This window comes from Alosa pseudoharengus, unplaced genomic scaffold, assembly GCF_046254945.1.
Source record: "Alosa pseudoharengus isolate Yale_2024_CS ecotype anadromous, Long Island Sound unplaced genomic scaffold, YU_APseudo_1.1 YU_APseudo_1.1_scf_13, whole genome shotgun sequence".
Classification (NCBI taxonomy): Eukaryota; Metazoa; Chordata; class Actinopteri; order Clupeiformes; family Clupeidae; genus Alosa; species Alosa pseudoharengus.
This window is the reverse complement of record NW_027468598.1, coordinates 9,841,064-9,861,421: the sequence shown is the minus strand read 5'-3', so window position 1 is coordinate 9,861,421 and position 20,358 is coordinate 9,841,064. Positions and strand designations below refer to the sequence as shown.

Genomic DNA, 20,358 nt, shown 5'->3' with positions numbered 1-20,358 from the left:
CCCCTGGATGGCAGAATGTGTGCAGAATGAAAAGTGCGTATTTGGGTGCTTTTTTTTCGAAGCACATGGGAGAATATTGCAAGTACTTCCAAGTGTGCAACAATTGTGCATGGAAGGTGAGGCGAGCACTGCAGATTCCCCCAACTCTGAAACATGGAAAAGGAGACTATACCAATACATTTCACATAACCACCCACATTGGATTATTGATTATTGATCTCATCTGTCTTGACATCTTTGAGATGCTTTGCACTTCCCCACTCCTATTAGAGCTACTTCTCTCCTTGGCATGTTTTCACTCAGAACTCAATTCCAATCAATAAACAATGATCAATGCTCCTTTCATATCAACTGGAAATCTGAAGCGTTCTTACAGTAAAAGTAATTTCACATGATCAATACTAGGTGATTTCCCAACCACAATGCAAAGGAAGTGGCAGCGGTGGGGAGGGGAGGGTAGGTGCATGCAAAAGCTTGCACCTGAAGAAAGGCCCATGTGGGTCACTGTAGTTTTGTGCTACTGAAGAAGTCTGAAGAAGCATAAAAAAGCCTTTCATTCGCTCCTTGTAGTGTTGTTAAAGTGAGACATATCTGTATTGTCTAAAGCTGTTTCTCCATTCAAATGTTTTAACAACTGAGCCAAATTGTAAGGTAGGATATTACATCATTTCTCTGTCATTATTACAGAATACGTTTCTTACTGTTTGATCAAGTGTTTGCTGTAAATATGAAAAGAAAGTCATTTTGATTGACCTTGGTGTTTTCATGATCTAATTTTAAATATATTCTCAATAGCTTCAGTTTCTTGCAAAATGTTCAACTATCAGAATATTAGAAAACAGACTATTCAGAAAACACACACTATATGCAAGTCTTGCTATCAGGGCAAGAAATACGTTTGTCCTAGTGTCCCACTGTGGTGTTGCACTATTCACAGAGACGATGATACTGTAGAATCTACATAGTGTAGGTTATGGAGACTAAGATGATAGTGGAAACACTGACGCAATAAGGCAGTTGCCTGCTGTTTGAATCGGATCTATGGTGTGACAGTTGGTAACTTAAGAGACTTCCAAGGGGAGAGTGTAGCAAACAACTCTGGCAAAACAACTACTACTTCTAATGATAAAAAGGTCAGTAGTCAGTAAGTGGTGCGCTGTATTCTACTGAACTGTAGGCTACTGTACTGTACTTTACTAGCCTACACTGCCTATTTGTCTTTGTCCTCTTTTTCTATTCAGGTTTGAAATCATCATTTGGAAAAAGGCACTAACATGGAGCACAGCTGCGGTCTGGTCACCAAAAACAAGGAGCCAGGTCTGAATATGAGGCGTTCACCAGTCCAATTCTCTTGTTACTTAATGTTGAGAGAATGATCATTTCCAACCTATGGCTACGTGAAAACTTCAGTATTACTGTACTGTCTCGCCTTTAGTTAGCATGTTTAAACGTTGTAGGTAAGGGAAATGTTATTAAGGTCACCTGAGAAGCATGTTTCCAAAGGTTATAATACTGACAATGATGATGAAGATGATGATGATGACAAGACTAAGAATAAGAATAATGAATTATGCTGGATGAAGCCAAGTGTATTCGGGCAGACCTGGCCTACTGGTTAGCACTTCGGACCTGTAACCGGAAGGTTGCCGGTCAAACCCCGACCAGTAGGCACGGCTGAATTGCCTTTGAGCAAGGCACCTAACCCCTCACTGCTCCCCGAGCGCTGCTGTTGATGCAGGCAGCTCACTGCGCTGGGATTAGTGTGTGCTTCACCTCACTGTGTGTGCTGAGTGTGTTTCACGGATTGGGATAAATGCAGAGACCAAATTTCCCTCACGGGATCAAAAGAGTATATATACTTATACTTATACTTAAGTAGGCAATTTCTTCCCTTGCCAAAAAAGGGTATACTTAATAGTAAAATAGTTAATTTTATTAAGTAAACTTAAGTGCAGTTGATGTACACTGTAATCCCCAAGTTTACTTTATGTAGTTTATTAGTATAAATGTGCTTGTGATATACTTTTAATAATTCTTCAGACTAAATTGGCCCACTTTCTGTTTATAATAGTAAACTCGTAAGCACTAAAACTACCCGTATACTGTAAGTAAACTAGTGAAGATACTAGTTACTTCTAGCACACCTTTTAATTCCTTATATGTATTTTTACGGTGTAAAAGTAGTAAAGTTCTAGGTGCACTACAAGTGAACTTAGTACTGTTTACTAAAGGTATATGGACTGCATTTTTACTGCTTTTCCTCTTCTCCGAGCACTCAAAGCTGTTTATACACTCACACACCAATGGCACAGGCACCACCGAGAGCACTTTTTTCAGTTAAGTGTCATGTGAGGAGGAGATGGGGTCGAACCTGCAACCTTCCGGTTGTGTGGGTGATTCCTCTACCTCCTGAGCCACTGGTACCCACTTTCAATATGTACTTCTAGCCCATGTTTTCATGTTCATGATAGAATAGCCTGCTTAAAGTAATTCCTCAGTAAACTGTAAGTTTAATTATTTTTATACTACAAGGACATATATATATATATATATTCACCCAAATATTCATCCAAATATTGTATTGGATCATCCACAACACAAAAAGTAAGATATATGCTTAGTTAAAAAAAAAATAGACCAACAGTGCTCTTCTATACACTTATTTTTTCTAAGGGTAAATAACATTGGAAATACACCTGACATAACCAAAAGTAGTTGGAATTTTTAGCCTCTCAAGTTTAGTGGTTTATTTGATAATCTTGACACAGAATCTTGATTCCTTTTTACAGTTCCTCTGAAGAGTGTGGAGGTAGATGTGCATGTGCAGGGACATGTAGCCACAGTGACCTCCACTCTGCTGTATGTGAATGGAGAAGAGCGCCCCCTAGAGGCTGTGTTTGTGTTCCCTCTGCCTGGAGAATGTGCCGTCTGCCACCTCAGCGCCAAGATAGGAGACACAGAGGTGGTGGCAAAGCTGCAGGACAAACAGAGGGTGAGATGATAGACAGCTGAGATATCTTAATGAGGTTCAATTGATTACTACACTCAAAAAAATATCTTGTTGGATTTAATTAAAAATGTTTTGTCAAGTGGTTCCACGAAACTGTATTAAATAACTCTAAAGATACTATATTCTTTTCAATTGACTCAAATAAATAACATTAAGAGTGAATAAAGTAGATGGTAAGTAATTGAATTCCTTTATTTTTGTTTAGTATTCTTACATTGAACCAACTTAATATGGCTGTGTTCAACCAACTTAATGCTGTTATGTTCAATTAATTCAGCATTCTTACATTGACTCAACTTAATACTGTCCTGTTCAATCAAAGTCACATTGTTAGGTTCAATTAATTTAAGTTAAAAAGATATCTAGCACACATCCATATTAATTTAAGTTTAAGTGATACAGTTACGTGGAACCACACTTGACAAAACTTTCTTAAGTAAACTCATCCAAAAAACAAAGTTTTTAAGTAAATCCAAAGTAAACAAGTTGAATTTGTTCTGCATAACATTTCTAAATAAAATTGAACAAATGTGTTCAAATAGCAAACAGACACACGGTCTTCAAAACAAATTTGCATTTATTTAGCTCCATTCTCATCAAACCATCAGGGAATTTTTTAGTAAAATAGAAATGCAATGAACAGAAAAATATCTCTGCTAAACACGGCATGTTTAGTTTTGTTACATTGTTAGTGATTCAACTATAATGTCTACATCTTCTAGTGGAGGCATTGGCACCCTCATGTTTGATTGCCAAGATCCCGATGGTGCTTTTCTCCATCTGGCTCTGGGCATCAGTCAGCGTCCTTTACCACAGACCAAAAAAAATACATTTAATTGATGACTTTTCAAACAAAAGTATATGTCTTTAGATATGTTTGAATTCAGTGGATTAACCTCACATCTCCCATCTCCTTTAAATTAAAGCAATGGTTCTGAGTGAATTTCACCCTTGGGTCATTTGCATGATCATTGCGAGTGCCAACCCCCCCCAGTAGCTTTTTTTCCTTTGGTCGAAAGTTTGTAAGTAGCCTACACCAGGAGTTTATTTAAATAACACTTGCCTGAAAGCTTCTACTCTCTGCTGCTACCGCTACGTCAACATCACTTCCGTGATTTGTGAAAAGCCCGTAAAAGTCCTTTGCAAAATTCACACGTGTAAAGGAAAAGCTAGTGAATTCAACACTCCATAGTCATATATTGATAACTGGATGATATATGAAATTGTATTTTCAGGTCAATAAGTGTTGACCTGAAAATACAAGCATTTATAAAACTTATGCATCGCTTTCTGCCAGGACTTTTACGGGCTTTTCCCAAATCACAAAGTGACGTCGACGTAGCGTTGCAGTAGGTGTTGTTTACAGACCCTTTTTGTACTACTGTAGAAGTTTGGTAATATTCCGGACTTTATTAGTGGGGTAATTTACGAGATACACTTCTGGTTTCAAAAGTGCTAATGCTAAGCCATTGGGCTGAAACATAGACTGATAGTGCGAACTTGACCAATGTTCGACCAAGGGAAAAAAGCTTCTGGGGGTGTGTTTGGCTCGTGGTCATCGTGCAAATGACCCTAGGGTGAAATTCACTCCGAACCATTGCTTTAGACTCTCTGCTCTCCCAAATCCCTCTAACGTCTATGATTTATTTTAACTCAAAAGCTAGTTAACCAAAGATTAAAACTTTGGGTGACATTTTACCAACACAGACTAGGAAGCTTTGTCTGTAAAGGGTGTATGCATGGTCAGTGACAAACAGACCAATGGTGACTTGTTCTGCTGTAACATGCATTCTGCTTTAATATGCATATAGACAGACTTAACAAAACATTACAAGCACTGGAACATGAACAAGGAAATGTCCATGGGTACTAAAATAATATAAGAAGCCATATTCATTCATACCAATCTTGCCACTAGACGTACCACTCCTACTCTCGCTGCTGTAATGCTTTACTGTTTTTTTGATATTCATTTACACTTACCAGGTATTCCTTTATGAGTTTCTCCGAGCCTTCGTACACAAGTGCTTTCAGGTTGCAAGTTCTCAACAAGCCAATGGTATGATTCTGCAAAATAGGGAAATGAACATACAACTTACATTTACAAATTAAGTATCTTAATGTTTAACATGCCTTACCATGCAACCCCCAATGTTAAATGTTAAAAGAGATTTTTGGAACGCACTGATCTTCAATGTAAATCTATTCATGGGGTTGAAACAGGCAGTACACCCCTATGTCAATGTTAACTTTCAAATTCATGTCAGCAAGGTAAGACCTTTCAAAAAAAGTTAGCAGTTGCATGGTAAGGTCTCATGGCCTAATATTGGATCACAGGTTTTCAAAGTGGGAGGCACAAAACAACTTCTCACTAACCTGGTCAATGGCAGCCATGATCTCCTCCCTTCCTACGCACACACAGCAGACAGCCTGGAGCAGTTGATGTCGAGTTCTGACATTCTGACAACGTTATGAGGGGAGAGGAGATAGGAAGAACAAGTAACAATACAACCCAGCATTTGGAAATACAGAAAGAAATACAATTAGCATCTGGCATGGGTGTCTGTGACCAAAGTGACCATGAGCTAACCTGTAATACTTCAATAAATGAGACCTTGATGACACTCCGGTCTTGCGCTCTTTGCACTGCCACATAAAGGCCTGTGGGGAGAAAGAGAAAGTATATCAAACTCAACAAATTTACACTAAAATGTGTAAAACTATAATAATATTAGATCACAGAATCAATTGAGAATTTTAATAAAATTGAACTAGGAAGATAACCTTTAATTAGATTGGCTTGTTTGTGATTTAGTTACTTGTTTGTGATTAACAAATCATTCAAACATTGAAGAGTAGGCAGCTTCTAGCATGACAAATGTGAAATTATTTACCTCCCGAATATAGTGGTTGAGAACAAATGTGTGTGCTTAAAATTGACAAGTTCCCATGCAAGAAACTGCCATTTGCTTTCTTTAACTGATATATAAGCCGGATGAGAGCCAAGTAGCCTATGATAGCAATACAAAAATACTATAGTATTTTTGCAGCTACACGTGGCTAATGTTAGCAGCTACAGAGAGACTAGGCAAGATGGCAGAGTTTGCTACACGAAAATTAAAATGATTAAAATGTTTCTTGATGGACTTTAGAGCCTGCATAATTGTTCATGACACACAAGGATAATTTGGTCAAACAGAGTGGGGTGCACCTAACAGTTACGTTTAAACATTAAACTTTTCCTATACTGATCCAACAATTAGTATTCACATAAACCCCAGGCAGGGTTTGTATGGGGCTAACGATAGCTGCTATCTTATCTTACCAGTTAAATACATGAAGTTGTCTTGACCTTGGCACTTCTATGAACATTCAATTGTGGTTTATATGAAATAACCCCATCAAGGCACCACCCCTGTCTATCTTCAGTAGGGAGTAAAACTAAACTGGGAAACATGATAGAATTCTAGCCTGAGATGACTTAGCTCGCCAGCCACCATGACAGATTAGTAGCTAACATTAGAAGCTAGCTGCTCGAGTTTAGTAACACATGTACACTATAAGATCTACTAAAATGATTATTTAAGTTGTTGTTACGACAAACTTGCTAAACTCAAAACAAAAACACTATGAACAGCAACAAATACATACCTTTACAGGATCCAAAAATGTTCCGTGAGTAAGCAAGGAAAAAATGGCGGAACTTCACTTTCTCAACCGTCTCTGGCGGAGTCCTCACCATGGTCCTCATAAGTTGTGAAATAATGCTACGGCAACTATAGAGGGACACATTTCCTAATCTAATGCGTTTTGTTCAAGAAAGTTGTGTAGATCCAATGCAAACATGTTAAGTTAATCAGCAAAAACGCATTATTGATTTGAAATAACACAACTAACTCAATTTCACCTTAGAAACCTAATTTTGTTCTGTAAATCCTACGAAAGAGGATTTATTAAGATGAACAATAGTGAGATTTCATTTTTTTGAGTGTATGTATGCAGTATTACACAGTAATAGCAGTGCACTTATAATTCAAACATGTAGTGTATTGCTGGCATTGTATCGTACTAAGTGCAAATAGATAAATATACATTATATGTTATTACAATTATGCCTTGATTCATCCAGTGGAATATGGGACATACCGTACATGGGTTATTGGTAAATAAAGACACACATTATTTGTGTGACTTTGAGTAAATAAATCACATTTATGCACAGAAAAGTAGAGTGTGTAAAAAAAAATACAATAATGTAGGTACAAGAGCAATATGGTGATGCATACTTTCCTTTTAAATTAAAAAAAGAAGGCCAGTGAACTTTTCCTTTAAAGGTACAATCAGCGATCGCACATGACATTGCGTATTTGTATTTAAATGTATTGGATCGTGAGGAGATGTTTGCTGAATGTGGCAAAAAAATGTCATGGGCTTGAAATTGCATACGGTTGCTGACCGTACCTTCATTCAACATTTCTTCTACTGTATGTGCCTATTAGTGCGTTTCTTGGTCTCTGCGCACTTTTGTACTCAAAACAATGACACTCTCCCGTGGTCCAAGGAGCAGTATGATGATGCATTGACCTCTCCCTTTGTCGAGGCCCGGGAGAAATATGATGATGCGTTGAGCTCGGGCCACCAGGCCTTCCTGCTGGAGGAGAGTGATCAGAGCCCAGACGTGTTCCAGCTGAACGTGGGCAGCCTGCCTCCAGGAGAGAGTGCTGCCATCACTCTGGTCTACATCTCAGAGCTGGACATGCAAGCTGACAACGCCCTGCGCTTCTGTCTGCCCGCTGTGCTCAACCCCCGCTACACACCCCAGGGTGAGGCCCAGAAACATGGAGGCTTGTGGGAAATACTTCTTAAGTGTTCTAACACGCTGCTGTTCTGACTAATGTGTGTTTGGAAAAAGTACATTTATTTAAAAAACAACGTTATTCGAAACCAACTCTTATATAGCCTAAGAGTGCACCATTAAAATAAAAAGAAAAGAAAAAGTAGCATCTTCCCAACTGTCTTCTCAGACATGGACAGGAGTCAAATGGCCACTGTGACATCAGTCCCAGCTGGTACGGTGCCCTACACTTTGGCTCTCAGTGCAAACCTGTCCTCCCCCCAGCCCATCTCTAAAGTGGAGTCCAACTGTGATCTGGAACCACTGGCTTACCTCAACCCAGACAAAACACAGGCCACGGTATGGAGTGCTGGACATTATGAATGTGTGTTTATAAGCAGTAGGTATAGTGTGGTGTAATGCTATATTCCTCTCTCTGATCCTCCAGGTGAGTCTCTCTCCAGGCCACCTGTTTGATCGTGATGTGGAGCTGCTGCTGTATTACGACGATGCTCATAAGCCCACTGCCATAGTGGAGGCTGGACTGGACACTGCTGAGCCAGGTGAGGGACTGGGCTCTTCACCCGCTGATAAACTGCACATTTCTGTGGAGCTCATATTTTATATTATAAGGCTTTGGTTGAAAAGTAGCACACCCATTTTTGATATAGAAATGTAATAATAATAGTAATAATAATAATAATAATAATAATAATAATAACTAGATGTACCGCAGAGCGGTACAAAATATGACCGCCGCCCAGTCCAGCACATTTTTTCCACAAAAAGAAATCACGCTGAAAGGCCTATATGATTCTAACTGTCTCACTAAATTGCATTATCCACACTCAATTCTCACTGGTATCTGCTAGACAACAAGTACCAAAACATGATTAGTTCATAGATTTCACATGTAAAATTCATTTTATACAACCCCACCTCCATCTTGCCTGTTCATAATTATGAGAAATTCTTGATTGTGAGTGTGTGTGTGTGTGTGTGTGCGTGCCTGCGTATGTGCCTGTGCATGGAAGCGTACATATGTCTACTGTGTGAGTATGTGTCATACGCAGTGCCGGCCCAAGCCTTTTGGGGGCCCTAAGCAGAATTTGATTTGGGGGCCCCCTCCCACAACGCAGTCACCTGTGCTTGGCGATAATTGACAACTTCACACTATAATGTCATATTATAAATTAATACAGTGAGGTTATGTATTAATACAGCGACTGATTATGAACTACTGTCCCCCTGGACACAGATGCATAAGGACCCTCTCCCCCTACCCTGTTTGTGCAAATGTGGGTACAAACGGGTGGGTGTGTGTGTGTGTGTGTGTGGGGGGGGGGGGGTTAGATGTGATTTCCTGTATTCTGGTGCATTTTTGGGATGGTCAGCTGGAGAAGGGCAGTACCTAAATTTGTTCAGATTCATAGCCTTTTGCTTTTTGACTTATTGGTAGTGAATTCACACAACTACTTGGGGTTCAGGGTCCCTTGACCTCTTGGGCTCGGTAGGCTCATTCAGTAATCCATCCTTGCTCACATGCCAAAAATGTTTTGGGGCTCCAATCTAGACTTCTGGCCCTATGTGCTTGGTAAACCAATGTATTAATATAGTTGTTATTTACACCAACCCTGTCACCTTTTAATCTTAGAGGGTACTAAAATCACAGATTTATTTGAAACATTCATATTCAAAGTGAAGCACTAAGGGTGGTTTACTGAAGTTGAATTGACAAATAACAAAATACAACAGCATTTGTATTTGTTGTAAACAAGTACATCAGTTTAATGACTTGTTTTTCAACAGATTTGCTGAACAAATCCGCAAATGTGCATTAAATGAGCAATTTTCAACTACAAAATAAAAACAAAATAGACAAACATTAATAATCAAAAATAAAATGTCCCAAAAAATAGATAATTATTCCTACTTCGTTCCTGGTTTTTAGGCATCTGCAACTCTGCAGTGGACGAACCTGCAATGATTAAATAAATACATAAATAAATAAAAAAAAAAAACGATGTTAAATGTGTCGTGTCATATTAACAGGCTATGTAACCATTTGCCATCAAGAAAACCTCACCTTCTGGTAGGTAGAGTTAGGTAGAGGTAGAGATCAGGGTATATGCAGGAATCATAGAGTTGAATTTACTACTTTTTACTACCTTTTTTACTACCTCCACAATATTTTTTACTACCAACACGACATCAAGCAGCAGCCCTTTTTTTTGTGTGTGGGGGGGGGGGGGTATACAAAGCACCACTTACTACTTGCTATAAGGTATAAATCATAAATATTAGGTACACTAATAATTTCTAATTGTGATCATTAAGTATGGTCATTGTCAATGACAATGTATTTTTGTAGTGTCGAGGAGTTCAGTTTCAGTTGTCCTTACCTTAACCCTAGCTCTTGAGTTATCCTAACCAGCCCTTAGCCCTAATAAGGTGAATGATAACCTTGGCACAAATGACGCTAAAACACCAAACATGTGTGGTGAAAAATGAAGAACAAACACCACCGAAACAACTCTAGTCTAAGGATAGGCCCAGAAATCTATTTATATGGATATATAAAGCCATTATTATTGGTATGGTATTGTTGTTGCACATTTGACACAAAGCAGTCCGTGAAAACATGCACATCAGTGGACTGCTTTAATGCAAAATTTAAAACTATGATTTCATTGCATTACTCAGCATGGATGCACGATGCTTGCATGATAAATACTTCCCAAAACAACAGTTAGGTAGGTAGGTAAGGATGCCATTTAGGAGTGTAAATCAAGTTTAATCACAATTTGATAAAATATAGATTCTTTAAGCCAATGATTTGATTATTTTCAATACTTCAAAATGTGTAGCAATGCGATTCGATGCGTTACTGGTCTGTTGTCGATAGGAAATGATAGATTTTGGTTAGTTTTCATGGATTCAAATGCCAATATTATAGGCTAAATTATAAGCCAAATACTGAACATTGACTGTGGAATCAAGTAGGTTACAGAGTTTCTTTCCCCCCCTAAAACCTCCTGTCACTAGCTAGATGCTTTCAAATTTAACATGGTTTTAAACTCATATGTTGCAGTTTTCTGTCACTGCAATAAAACTAGCCTATTTTGAATATTTTGTATAATTTGCTGTTCCTTTTATGAGAACAATTTAACTGATCAAGTTTTCATAGGCTATTGAATGATTTAAATGTGAATGCCATAAACTTAATTCGCCATTAACTAGATTCGCGTGGTTCTTCACGCAGTTGTCATCTAAATGCAGTGTTTTAGGCTATTCAAAGAATTTCACGTTCATCACTCAGTTGTGGTGTAGGTCTGTCTTGAGTGACCGCTGTCCCTTTAAATGTCTGGGACTTTAAATAACGGGACTTTTAAACTGCATGCTGTTTTTGTTGATGGACAGTTCCGTCTTTGATTCAGTTTTCTACCGTTTTAATAAATGACACGCGCACTTGCGTGGTTAAAAGTAAGGAATTGTTTTCACTCGTTTTCTTGCAATTCCGTTACATTAGATACTAGGTCTAGGTTACGTTAAAAAAATGTTGTCGGTTACAGTGACTAGTTCGAACTTTGTTACTGATGGGATAGGTGGAATTTTATTGCATGGTTCTGGATGATCACAGTCAGATGGCAGCGCTACCGTCAGCTGAACGAAAGCTTAGGCCTACACTAGTCAAGTCCACAGTTGTTAAAACTTCCAGCTGAAGTAGCCTAGTGTAAACTGAGAGAGTTGCCTCCTAACGGAGTGAGTGTAGCCTATATATTTTTTAGCTGCTATCCGAGTGATAGGCTAGCCTAGGCCTACATCTACCGCTCCTTTGCTACATGAACAAATATTATTAGATGAGTGACAGAAGCACCGGACACCAGACCAGCAGGCCCATATGATAAACGCAGCTCTGGTAGCCTGCGGTAGGGCCTAGATGACGTGAAAAACGCGAGTCGCCGAAAAGCATCCCTGCATCCCTGGCCCCTAAAAAACTCTTCGGATCTGCACGATTCATATAAGTCGCCCAAAGCAACGTGAAGGAGACACCGAAAAGCGTGTTGTTTGTATCCCTGTAATATCAACTGAAGCAAAAAGGCGAAAATGTTGTTTGTTGGCTGTCAACCACGGAACTCTACACAGTTTACTTCTACGTCATTGCTATCGACTCCGACTCACTCAGGTCCTGTTAGCACGTATATATTTTTTAATTAGGCAAGATGAAGTTAAAACATGTAGACACAAATATTAAGCAAAATGTAAACTCATATATTGAGGTGGTGATGAAAAATTTACTACCAAGTCAAATTGCATTTATTACCTTTTACTACCTTTCAAGGGCCTTAATTTTGGTAGATTCTATTTACTACCTTTTACTACCTTTTACTACCGCGCGGACACCCTGGAGATGTGCTCCAAAGGACTTCAACAGTGTCTCTGAAAAAAAAAAAATATTGCATAAGTGCATAGTTGATCGAGCAGAATGAGTTTATTTTGCTATCATTACTTACACTCAAATAACAAGCAATTCCACATGTAACAATTCATATTCTATTGGCAAATGAGGCATAATCAAAAGAGTATACTTAATTGCAGTATGGTGAACGCTTAACATGGTGATCTACTGCAGCCTAAATATTAGGGTAGCACCGCTACATCACTTGCCACTATCTTAATCAAATGTAAGTTTATTTTCATCACAGAAGTCTCCCCACCCAACATGGTATATTTTCTCAAACACTACCATCTCTCTCCAAAGATCTTAGAGCAGAGCGCACTGCTGTTCCATCTTTGCCTATGAAGCTGGAACGTTACCGATGCCCAGAGTCGCGTTAGTCAGTGGGTTGGGTTGGGACTGGGAGCCTGGGCTTAGTCTGTTGTTGCTATCAGACTTACCACTATGTCACATATTATAGAGCAGTAATAAACTATCAACACTTTCAGGTACGAAATCAGAAACAATCCCTCTGTGGTAAATTTGCCTTCAGCTACGTTTTCATGTAGCTACTGTAGTGCTAATGTCCACTTCAGTCAGCTAGCTAACTTTAATTTACGACATAATAAGCCCATCTAGAGCAAGGGTACATGCTTGATTGAACATCCAAAACAATCCCAATATCCTTGACATCTGAAATACATCTAGATAAATATATATGAATGGGAGACATTTCTCTGTTGATGGCGGAGATTTAGCTCTGGTGATGGCTTATATTAGATCATGACAGCTAGCTAGCTACCTCAAGCACAAAACATACTGTAAATAATCATGCAAAACATACCTGTATCTTGCTCGTTTTTCTCCTCCTCTGTCATTTTCTTCGTTCTGTTTTCGGCACCAGAGAGATACGTCCTTTTTTGTGACTTGTCTTAACATTACCGTCTCTTCCGATTGTTGAACTTGATGCAGTGTCTGCACGAATTGTATATGCACCTGAGGTGTCTAGCACTTTATGCGCGTGACTCAAAGGCTGGCAGACACAGTAGCAGTAGGCAGGCATATTGATCATGAAATCATAATTTTCTTGATTTGAATGATAATTGTTTCATTTATTCATTCATTGATGTCACTTGTTTACGTTATTTATTATGTAAAAAAAAAAAAAAGAAACTCGATTGGGGGCCCCCCTGGTGGCCAGGAGGCCCCAAGCAGCCGCTTAGTTCGCTTATGCCTCGGGCCGGCCCTGGTCATACGTATGATTACTGTGAATGTGTGTGTGTGTGTGTATCTGTTTGTGCACATGTGTGCACATGAACTGGGTTAACATGACCCCTGGAGGCAAATATACGGAAAAAATGGTCATCCTAGGCCCTACAGTTCTCAAGATATTCACAGAGAACTGTGTCTGGCCTACCCTCCTTTCGGGGGGTCCAGTCCAGCGGGGGGGGCTACAGATCAAAACGAAAAATGACAGTTCCATGCTATCCATGTGGGGGTACATGCCCACCAAGTTTTGTGTACCCCGGTCTTTCAGTGTCCCGGGAATCCTTGTTGGTGTACGTCACTAAATGTACACATAAATTGTTTTATTGTAAGGCCCCCCATGAACGAAAGTACACAAAACTTGGCATGCATTCGGAGGGTGTCATAATGATCCTACACTTTCAATTTCGTGCAGTTTTGACCATGTCAGCCAGAGATATTGTGATGAAAACACCTAATTTTTTGCTTTTTAATTTTTAACTAGGTGGCGCTATACATGAAATAAGTGGTAATGGGATGGGTTGACATGGCCCCTTGAGATCAACATACAAAAAAAAGGTGGACCTCCTAGGCCCTACGGTTCTCGAGATATTCACAGAAAACTGTCTCCGGCCACCTACAGGCCAGTTGGTGTATAGTAACATAAATTAATTTATTGTGTGGCCCCCCATGAACGGAATTCCACGAAACTTGGCGTGCATTCAGAGGGTGTCATAATGATCCTACACTTCCAATTTCGTGCAGTTTTGACTATGTTAGGTCACAGATACCTGCGATTACAACACCTCATTTTTACTTTTTTGTGTTTAACTAGGTGGCGCTATACATGAAATGAGTGGTTATGGAATGGGTTGACATGGCCCCTTGAGATCAACATACAAAAAAAAATGGTCCTCCTAAACCTTACGGTTCTCGAGATATTCAAAGAAAACTGTGTCTGCCCTACCCTCCTTTCGGGGGGTGCAGTCCAGCGGGGGGGCTACAGATCAAAACGAAAAACGATGGTTCCATGCTATCCATATGGGGTTACATGCCCACCAAGTTTCGTCTACCCCGGTCTTTCAGTGTCCCGGGAATCATTGACAGAAATTTGGACATGCGAAAAAGAAAAGAAAAAAAAAAAAAAAAAAAAAAAATCTGACTAAACCTATATGACCTTATAATAATAATAATAAGCTTGATTTGTATAGCACCTTTCATACACAGAATGCAGCTCAAAGTGCTTTACATTTGGAGCATGTAACACAATAATACAGAAGAGTTAGTCATTATCAGTCATTCCTCTTCATTGCTGTGGCCAATTATGATAGAATTGGCAACATTTAAGAAATACTTAGCAGTATGCAAATGGTTAGGCCCCGTTGATGTGGAAACCGCTTGTAGTCAAGTTACTGTAATACAAATTGAGTTCCCCTCTCTGTTTCTCTTAGGCTCTTTAATGGGTGACCCTGTTGTAATGCTCAGCTTATACCCAGAGTTCCCTGCTGCAGTAACATCCTCCCGAAACATGAGTGGAGAGTTTATTTTTGTGGTGGACCGATCAGGGAGTATGGACTACAAGATGCACACAGGAAAAGATGCAAAGATGCGCATAGCAAGTGCCAAGGTACCATGATTGCAGATGTGGTGCTAGAGAGAACCTAAATGGTGCACTTCTCAGTGCACTCAGGCGATATGGCATGCATGTTAACGTTGTCCCCTGGGCTGCACTCTTCACTCCACCCATGTTTAACCTGCACACTACAGCCTGAGACCTTACAATGAGTTTCATACTCGTAATGACTTTCAAGGCATTTGACTTTCACTGATTTTTACCTCTAGGACACTCTGCTCCTGCTCTTGAAGAGCCTCCCCATGGGCTGTTACTTCAACATCTATGGCTTTGGCTCCCGTTATGAACATTTCTTCCCGTCAGTATGCTTTTACATTTATCTATAGCTGATGTTAACAGTGAACTATTCATATCAGATTAGTGCAATGTGATGACTTTTGTCCTCTTGCAGGAGGATATTAATCCTTCAATCAAATGATGGATTCCATGAATTGAGTAACAGGACTAAAATGATGACTGTTCACCTTCTTGCAGGAAGAGTGTTGAGTACAACCAGAAGACGATGGATGATGCTCTTGAGAAAGTGAAGGGAATTAGAGCAGACATGGGGGGCACTGAGATTCTTCAGCCTCTGAAACACATCTACAGCCAGCCCTGCATCCCCAGTCACCCCAGACAGGTGTGACTACTGACTCATTGTATGGTTACCTGCCTCCAGTTCTGGCAGCATAGTCAGTGTAGATTTAAAGTTTCAGGTATAACAGTTTTGAGACTTCTGAATTCTGCCTCTCCTGCCCTATCTTCATAAGAGCTGTTCTTGTATGTTCTTCAGCTGTTCATTTTTACTGATGGAGAGGTGGGGAATACCAAGGAGGTTTTGGACCTGGTGAAGAAAAATGGGCACTCTCACAGGCTGGTAGCCTACTACATTATAAAATGATGATAGTTGTATTTTCTATTTTTTTATGTACATAAAGGAAAAGTTTCCTATTTCAGTTAATGGGCACAGAATCAGATCTGCATTAGTGTACTGTATGTCTGTCATAATATTCCTTCTTATTAGCTTATTCCTTCTTAATGAGAACTGAAAAGAAAAATCTTTGCAGAGTGTCTCTGGCAAAAGATGATCAGATATTTTTCACATCTTTTGCAGGATTCTAGATTATTTGTTAATGGCAGGTCCCTTTCATTTATTTCACCTGTAATGGTGTAAAAGTATAATTTATTTCACCTGTAATGGTGTAAAAGTATAATTTACTTCACCTGTAATGGTGTAAAAGTATAATTTATTTCACCTGTAATGGTGTAAAAGTATAATTTACTTCACCTGTAATGGTGTAAAAGTATAATTTACTTCACCTGTAATGGTGTAAAAGTATCATTTATTTCACCTGTAATGGTGTAAAAGTATCATTTATTTCACCTGTAATGGTGTAAAAGTATAATTTATTTCACCTGTAATGGTGTAAAAGTATAATTTATTTCTTTATGTTGTCTTTTTATGTTTTCTTTTTGAGAGAATAGGTTTCATTTTGGACTTTCAAAGATTTATTCTTCTTAGTCTAAGTGAACTAGTTCCTGTTTGTGCAGTCAGGTTGGAAGTCTTGATAGGTGGTAATTCCAAAGATCGGACTATTATTTGCACAGTTTTGAGGTACAATCTTTTTTACTATTGTAATGCAATTTAATTTGTATTGTGTCCAGATGCTTCTCTTTTGGAATCGGACAGGGTGCCAGCACTGCATTAATCACAGGCCTGGCCAAGGAGGCCTCTGGTCATGCTCAGTTCCTCACAGGAACAGACCGCATGCAGCCAAAGGTAGGAGGAGATGGAGACAGCAGAAGGCTTGAATTCTGAAAGAGAGAAGAAATCACATCTATTCAACTAAACAAAATTCTGCATCTAACTTCTTTGTCTGACCTGATATTTATTATATTTCAGTGAATTGTGATTGGTCTATTTTTCTTTTTTTTCTTTTCTTATAGGTGATGCAGTCTCTCCGCTTTGCTCTACAGCCAATAGTCAAAAATATCTCAATCAAATGGAACATTTCAGATGGTGTCATAGGGGCACTTCAAACTAAAAGTGTAGTCCACAGCCGAATATCATTCTTTCAAAAACTCGGCAGTGTGAAAGCTTTTTTTCAAAGAAGGAAGAGGACCCAGGAACCTGGCCCACCTGGAGGAGATGGCCTAAATCCACTTTCAGTCACCCCTTTATCTCCACCAATCACTGTACTCTTCCAGGGTCAAAGGGCACTGTTCTATGCCCAGCTCAATGGAGTGGTAGTAAATTTTCTTGGTTCAGTGCTGCACTGACTTAAATGTTCATTAATGTTCCTTCACAGATTAATGTTAATTTTTCCATTTTTTTGTTTTATTTCTATTATTGTTTTTAGCTTGGGACTTCTTATAGACAATATCAGTTAAATATATTTAAATCACAATTTGACTTCAGAGTTTCATTTGAAAGTGCAAAATGCATATAGTAATATACAAAGTTTCTAGCTTCATATTTTATCTGCCTTCTCCTTAGAGTTCAGAACATTCTGAAGGGTCTGTGACAATACAATACAACATGAAAGAAGACTTGATTGAGGAGCAACTGAACTTCTGTCTGAAACCCACACAAGATACTGGGTAACACACACACACACACACACACACACACACACACACACACACACACACACACACACACACTTACTCACTGGTAGCGGCTGAATGGTTTCTCGTAGAAAGTGGGACTTTTCACACATTAGCAGTGGTCTTTTATCTCTGTGGACTGCTGTGAAGGCTCCAATCCTGCAGTATACTCCACAGGTGGTATCAAGTGGCGCAGAACACTTTCAGTGTTGCACCTTACACAGTTCCTGCTGAGATGAGACTCAATGAATGGATTCACCTGGTGATCACATGACTCTTTGGTTGGATATTTAAAAGTAGCCTGGGCTATTCCAATTTTTCCGTTATTTTGAATAGCCACTGCATAGGCCAACATCTTGCATTTTGATCTGTACTGTTCACAGATTCAGTGCTGCTAGAACTCTGTTACCCTGTTAGGTGTGCTGTGGGAGAGGGGGCGGCGAACGGACCAATGGTTCGACAGATATGCGGTTAACACAAAAACACACACGCTGACACACAGACAGACAGAAATTCCTGCAATTTATAGATGTCTTTAGATAAAAGCCTTTGCTAATACATAAACAAATAAACATAAAGAATTGTGGAAGTTTACTGGTCCTCCTCCCACTTTAGAGTGACTCTCCACCGGCTGGGGGCTCGGGCTCTGATCCGCTCGCTGGAGATGGAGGAGAGGGCAGCAGGGCCAGAGGCGAAGGCCCTGAGAGAGAAGCTGCTGCAGCTCAGCCTGCAGTCTGGAGTCAGCTGCACACACACCGCCTTCATCGCCATCCACAAGGGCAGCGGGCAGACTGTGCAGGGACCACTGCTCCACAGAACTGTGCCAACGCCAGGTTAGAGTGGGTCTCTATATTGTGGCACTTACTGTATAATATCCCAGTGATTCTGTTTTCAGGAAAATAATATACAAGTTGCTCTGTTAACCTGTTTTTTTCTGACGTTTTATGCTTTTACCTGGAACGTTTTTTGTTGCACCTTTGGCCAATGGCTGTTCAATTCCAATGGCTGCAGGTTATGGTAAGTGTTTGCTCCACACATTACACTGCACAAAAAGTTATTTTTATAAATACACCATTACCCTAAAATGTATTCTTGGAAGTGCATGTATGCCTATATGATTAGTGACTTTTTTGTTGTTGTTGTTGAAGGTGAACATAGTAATCCTACCACTCCTTTTATTAGCTCCAACTAATGTCATATCCCATTGTTGGTGGTTTCGGACAATATAACACATTTAGTGTGTCACAGTCATTACACACACACACACACACACACACACACACACACACACACACACACACACACACACACACACACACACACACACACACACATCATTATCACAGTTTACAATCCAACATTTTCTGTTTGTTTTTACCATTTGAAATTAAATTGTGTTTCTGTCTTCAGGAAGTGATGATGATGACTATGAGAATTGTGACTGTGGAGAACGTGACTACATAGTTTTTTTACCCAACGATGAACAATTCAACAGTAGGTACTTTATCAGTAACACATTTCAACAGTTCAAAGCTTGTTCATCCATCCTAAAATCCTCCACACACACACACACACACACACACACACACACACACACACACACACACACAGGTAGGCTACAATGTGAGGCTTATGTTGTTTAATACGTCATCATCACAGCTAGTTGTGTCGGTGACGGTGCCAGCAGAGCAACTACGGTGTGCCGGCCATTGTATAAAACCAACATACCGGATAATCGGTTGTTATTGGTTCCCGGCACCTCTATGATTTTGGAAATCAGCTTGAATGGGAGGGTTTCCAGACGGATCTGCCAGAGAAAATTTAAATTTAAACTACAAGCAAAATGGCCTGAATGCATTTTGTAGGCCTAGTACCTGTTTGGACAGCACAAATGAAATACAAACATGGAAGAAAGTCTCTGATAGAACAATCATGTATCTAAATAATCGGTACAATGGCATGATACCTTGAACAACACAAACAAGAAATACATGTTTTTGTGGAGAACTCTCTCACCAAAGTCAAGATACAATCCACAGGGAGGTTTTTTGTGAAAAAACAGAAAATTTAAATTGAATATTCAATTATTCAACATTTTAGTGATAGTCAACACCATACCACAACTTGGATACTGATATGCTAGCTGTTATCTAATGGATGTGTTGTCTAAGAGAAGTAGTAGAGAAGTATGTTTGGTGAACATAATATTACACTTTTAGTGTCAGAGAACATATCAAACAGTTTACAATCTAACATTTTCTGTTTGTTTTACAATTTCAAATTCAACTGTTTCTGCCTTCAGAATGTAGTGATGACATTGACTACATAAATTGTAGCGCTTCTGCAGTTGATTTTGATAGCGATGAAGACGACTGTGCCTACGTGAATTTTCACCCCGAAGATGGACTGTTGAACAGTAGGTAGCCTACTTTACCAGTTATACCTTTCCACATTAGAAGCCTTTACAGAAACCTTTCTAAAATCCAGACACACATTATAGACACACACACACACAGGTAGGCTACAATGTGACAGACAAAAAGACCTTTTGGATGTTGTGGTATATGTTGGGTGACGATTCTTGCAATAAGTACAGAGCTCACTAGACTAAC

The 20,358-nt window shown here is 39.4% G+C and overlaps 1 protein-coding gene and 1 long non-coding RNA gene across 5 annotated transcripts; one reads left to right on the top strand and one right to left on the bottom strand.

The window, feature by feature from the left end:
• The first annotated feature begins 491 nt into the window (after nt 1-491).
• LOC143121602 (von Willebrand factor A domain-containing protein 5A-like) lies at nt 492-19,240 on the top strand. 4 transcript variants are annotated; one of them, XM_076282040.1, is made up of 15 exons: nt 492-651; nt 1,242-1,317; nt 2,790-2,992; nt 7,611-7,833; nt 8,035-8,204; nt 8,293-8,407; nt 14,979-15,154; nt 15,370-15,458; nt 15,635-15,779; nt 15,933-16,012; nt 16,805-16,919; nt 17,087-17,386; nt 17,637-17,740; nt 18,362-18,763; nt 19,157-19,240. In XM_076282040.1, exons 2-14 carry the CDS (start codon nt 1,275-1,277, stop codon nt 18,582-18,584), a joined length of 1,986 nt encoding a protein of 661 aa, XP_076138155.1. In that variant the 5' UTR covers nt 492-651; nt 1,242-1,274; the 3' UTR covers nt 18,585-18,763; nt 19,157-19,240. The 4 variants fall into 4 exon arrangements, with proteins under 4 accessions (XP_076138155.1, XP_076138156.1, XP_076138158.1 ...); XM_076282041.1 differs by lacking the exon at nt 17,087-17,386; XM_076282043.1 differs by lacking the exons at nt 17,087-17,386; nt 18,362-18,763; nt 19,157-19,240 and having other exon boundaries at nt 15,933-16,016; nt 17,637-17,734.
• Nucleotides 4,992-5,796, bottom strand: LOC143121603 (uncharacterized). Its single transcript, XR_012986519.1, has 3 exons — nt 5,601-5,796; nt 5,387-5,470; nt 4,992-5,077 (listed from the first exon to the last, which is right to left on the bottom strand). It is a non-coding gene; the product is annotated as an uncharacterized LOC143121603 (long non-coding RNA).
• Nucleotides 19,241-20,358: the final 1,118 nt, after the last annotated feature.

Coding starts and splice junctions, on each gene's coding strand:
- LOC143121602 (XM_076282040.1), top strand. CDS start 1,275: ATGGAGCACAGCTGCGGTCTGGTCACCAAAAACAAGGAGCCAG. Junction 8,205..8,292: donor CAGACAAAACACAGGCCACG/GTATGGAGTGCT, acceptor CTGATCCTCCAG/GTGAGTCTCTCTCCAGGCCA. Junction 16,920..17,086: donor CAGACCGCATGCAGCCAAAG/GTAGGAGGAGAT, acceptor CTTTTCTTATAG/GTGATGCAGTCTCTCCGCTT.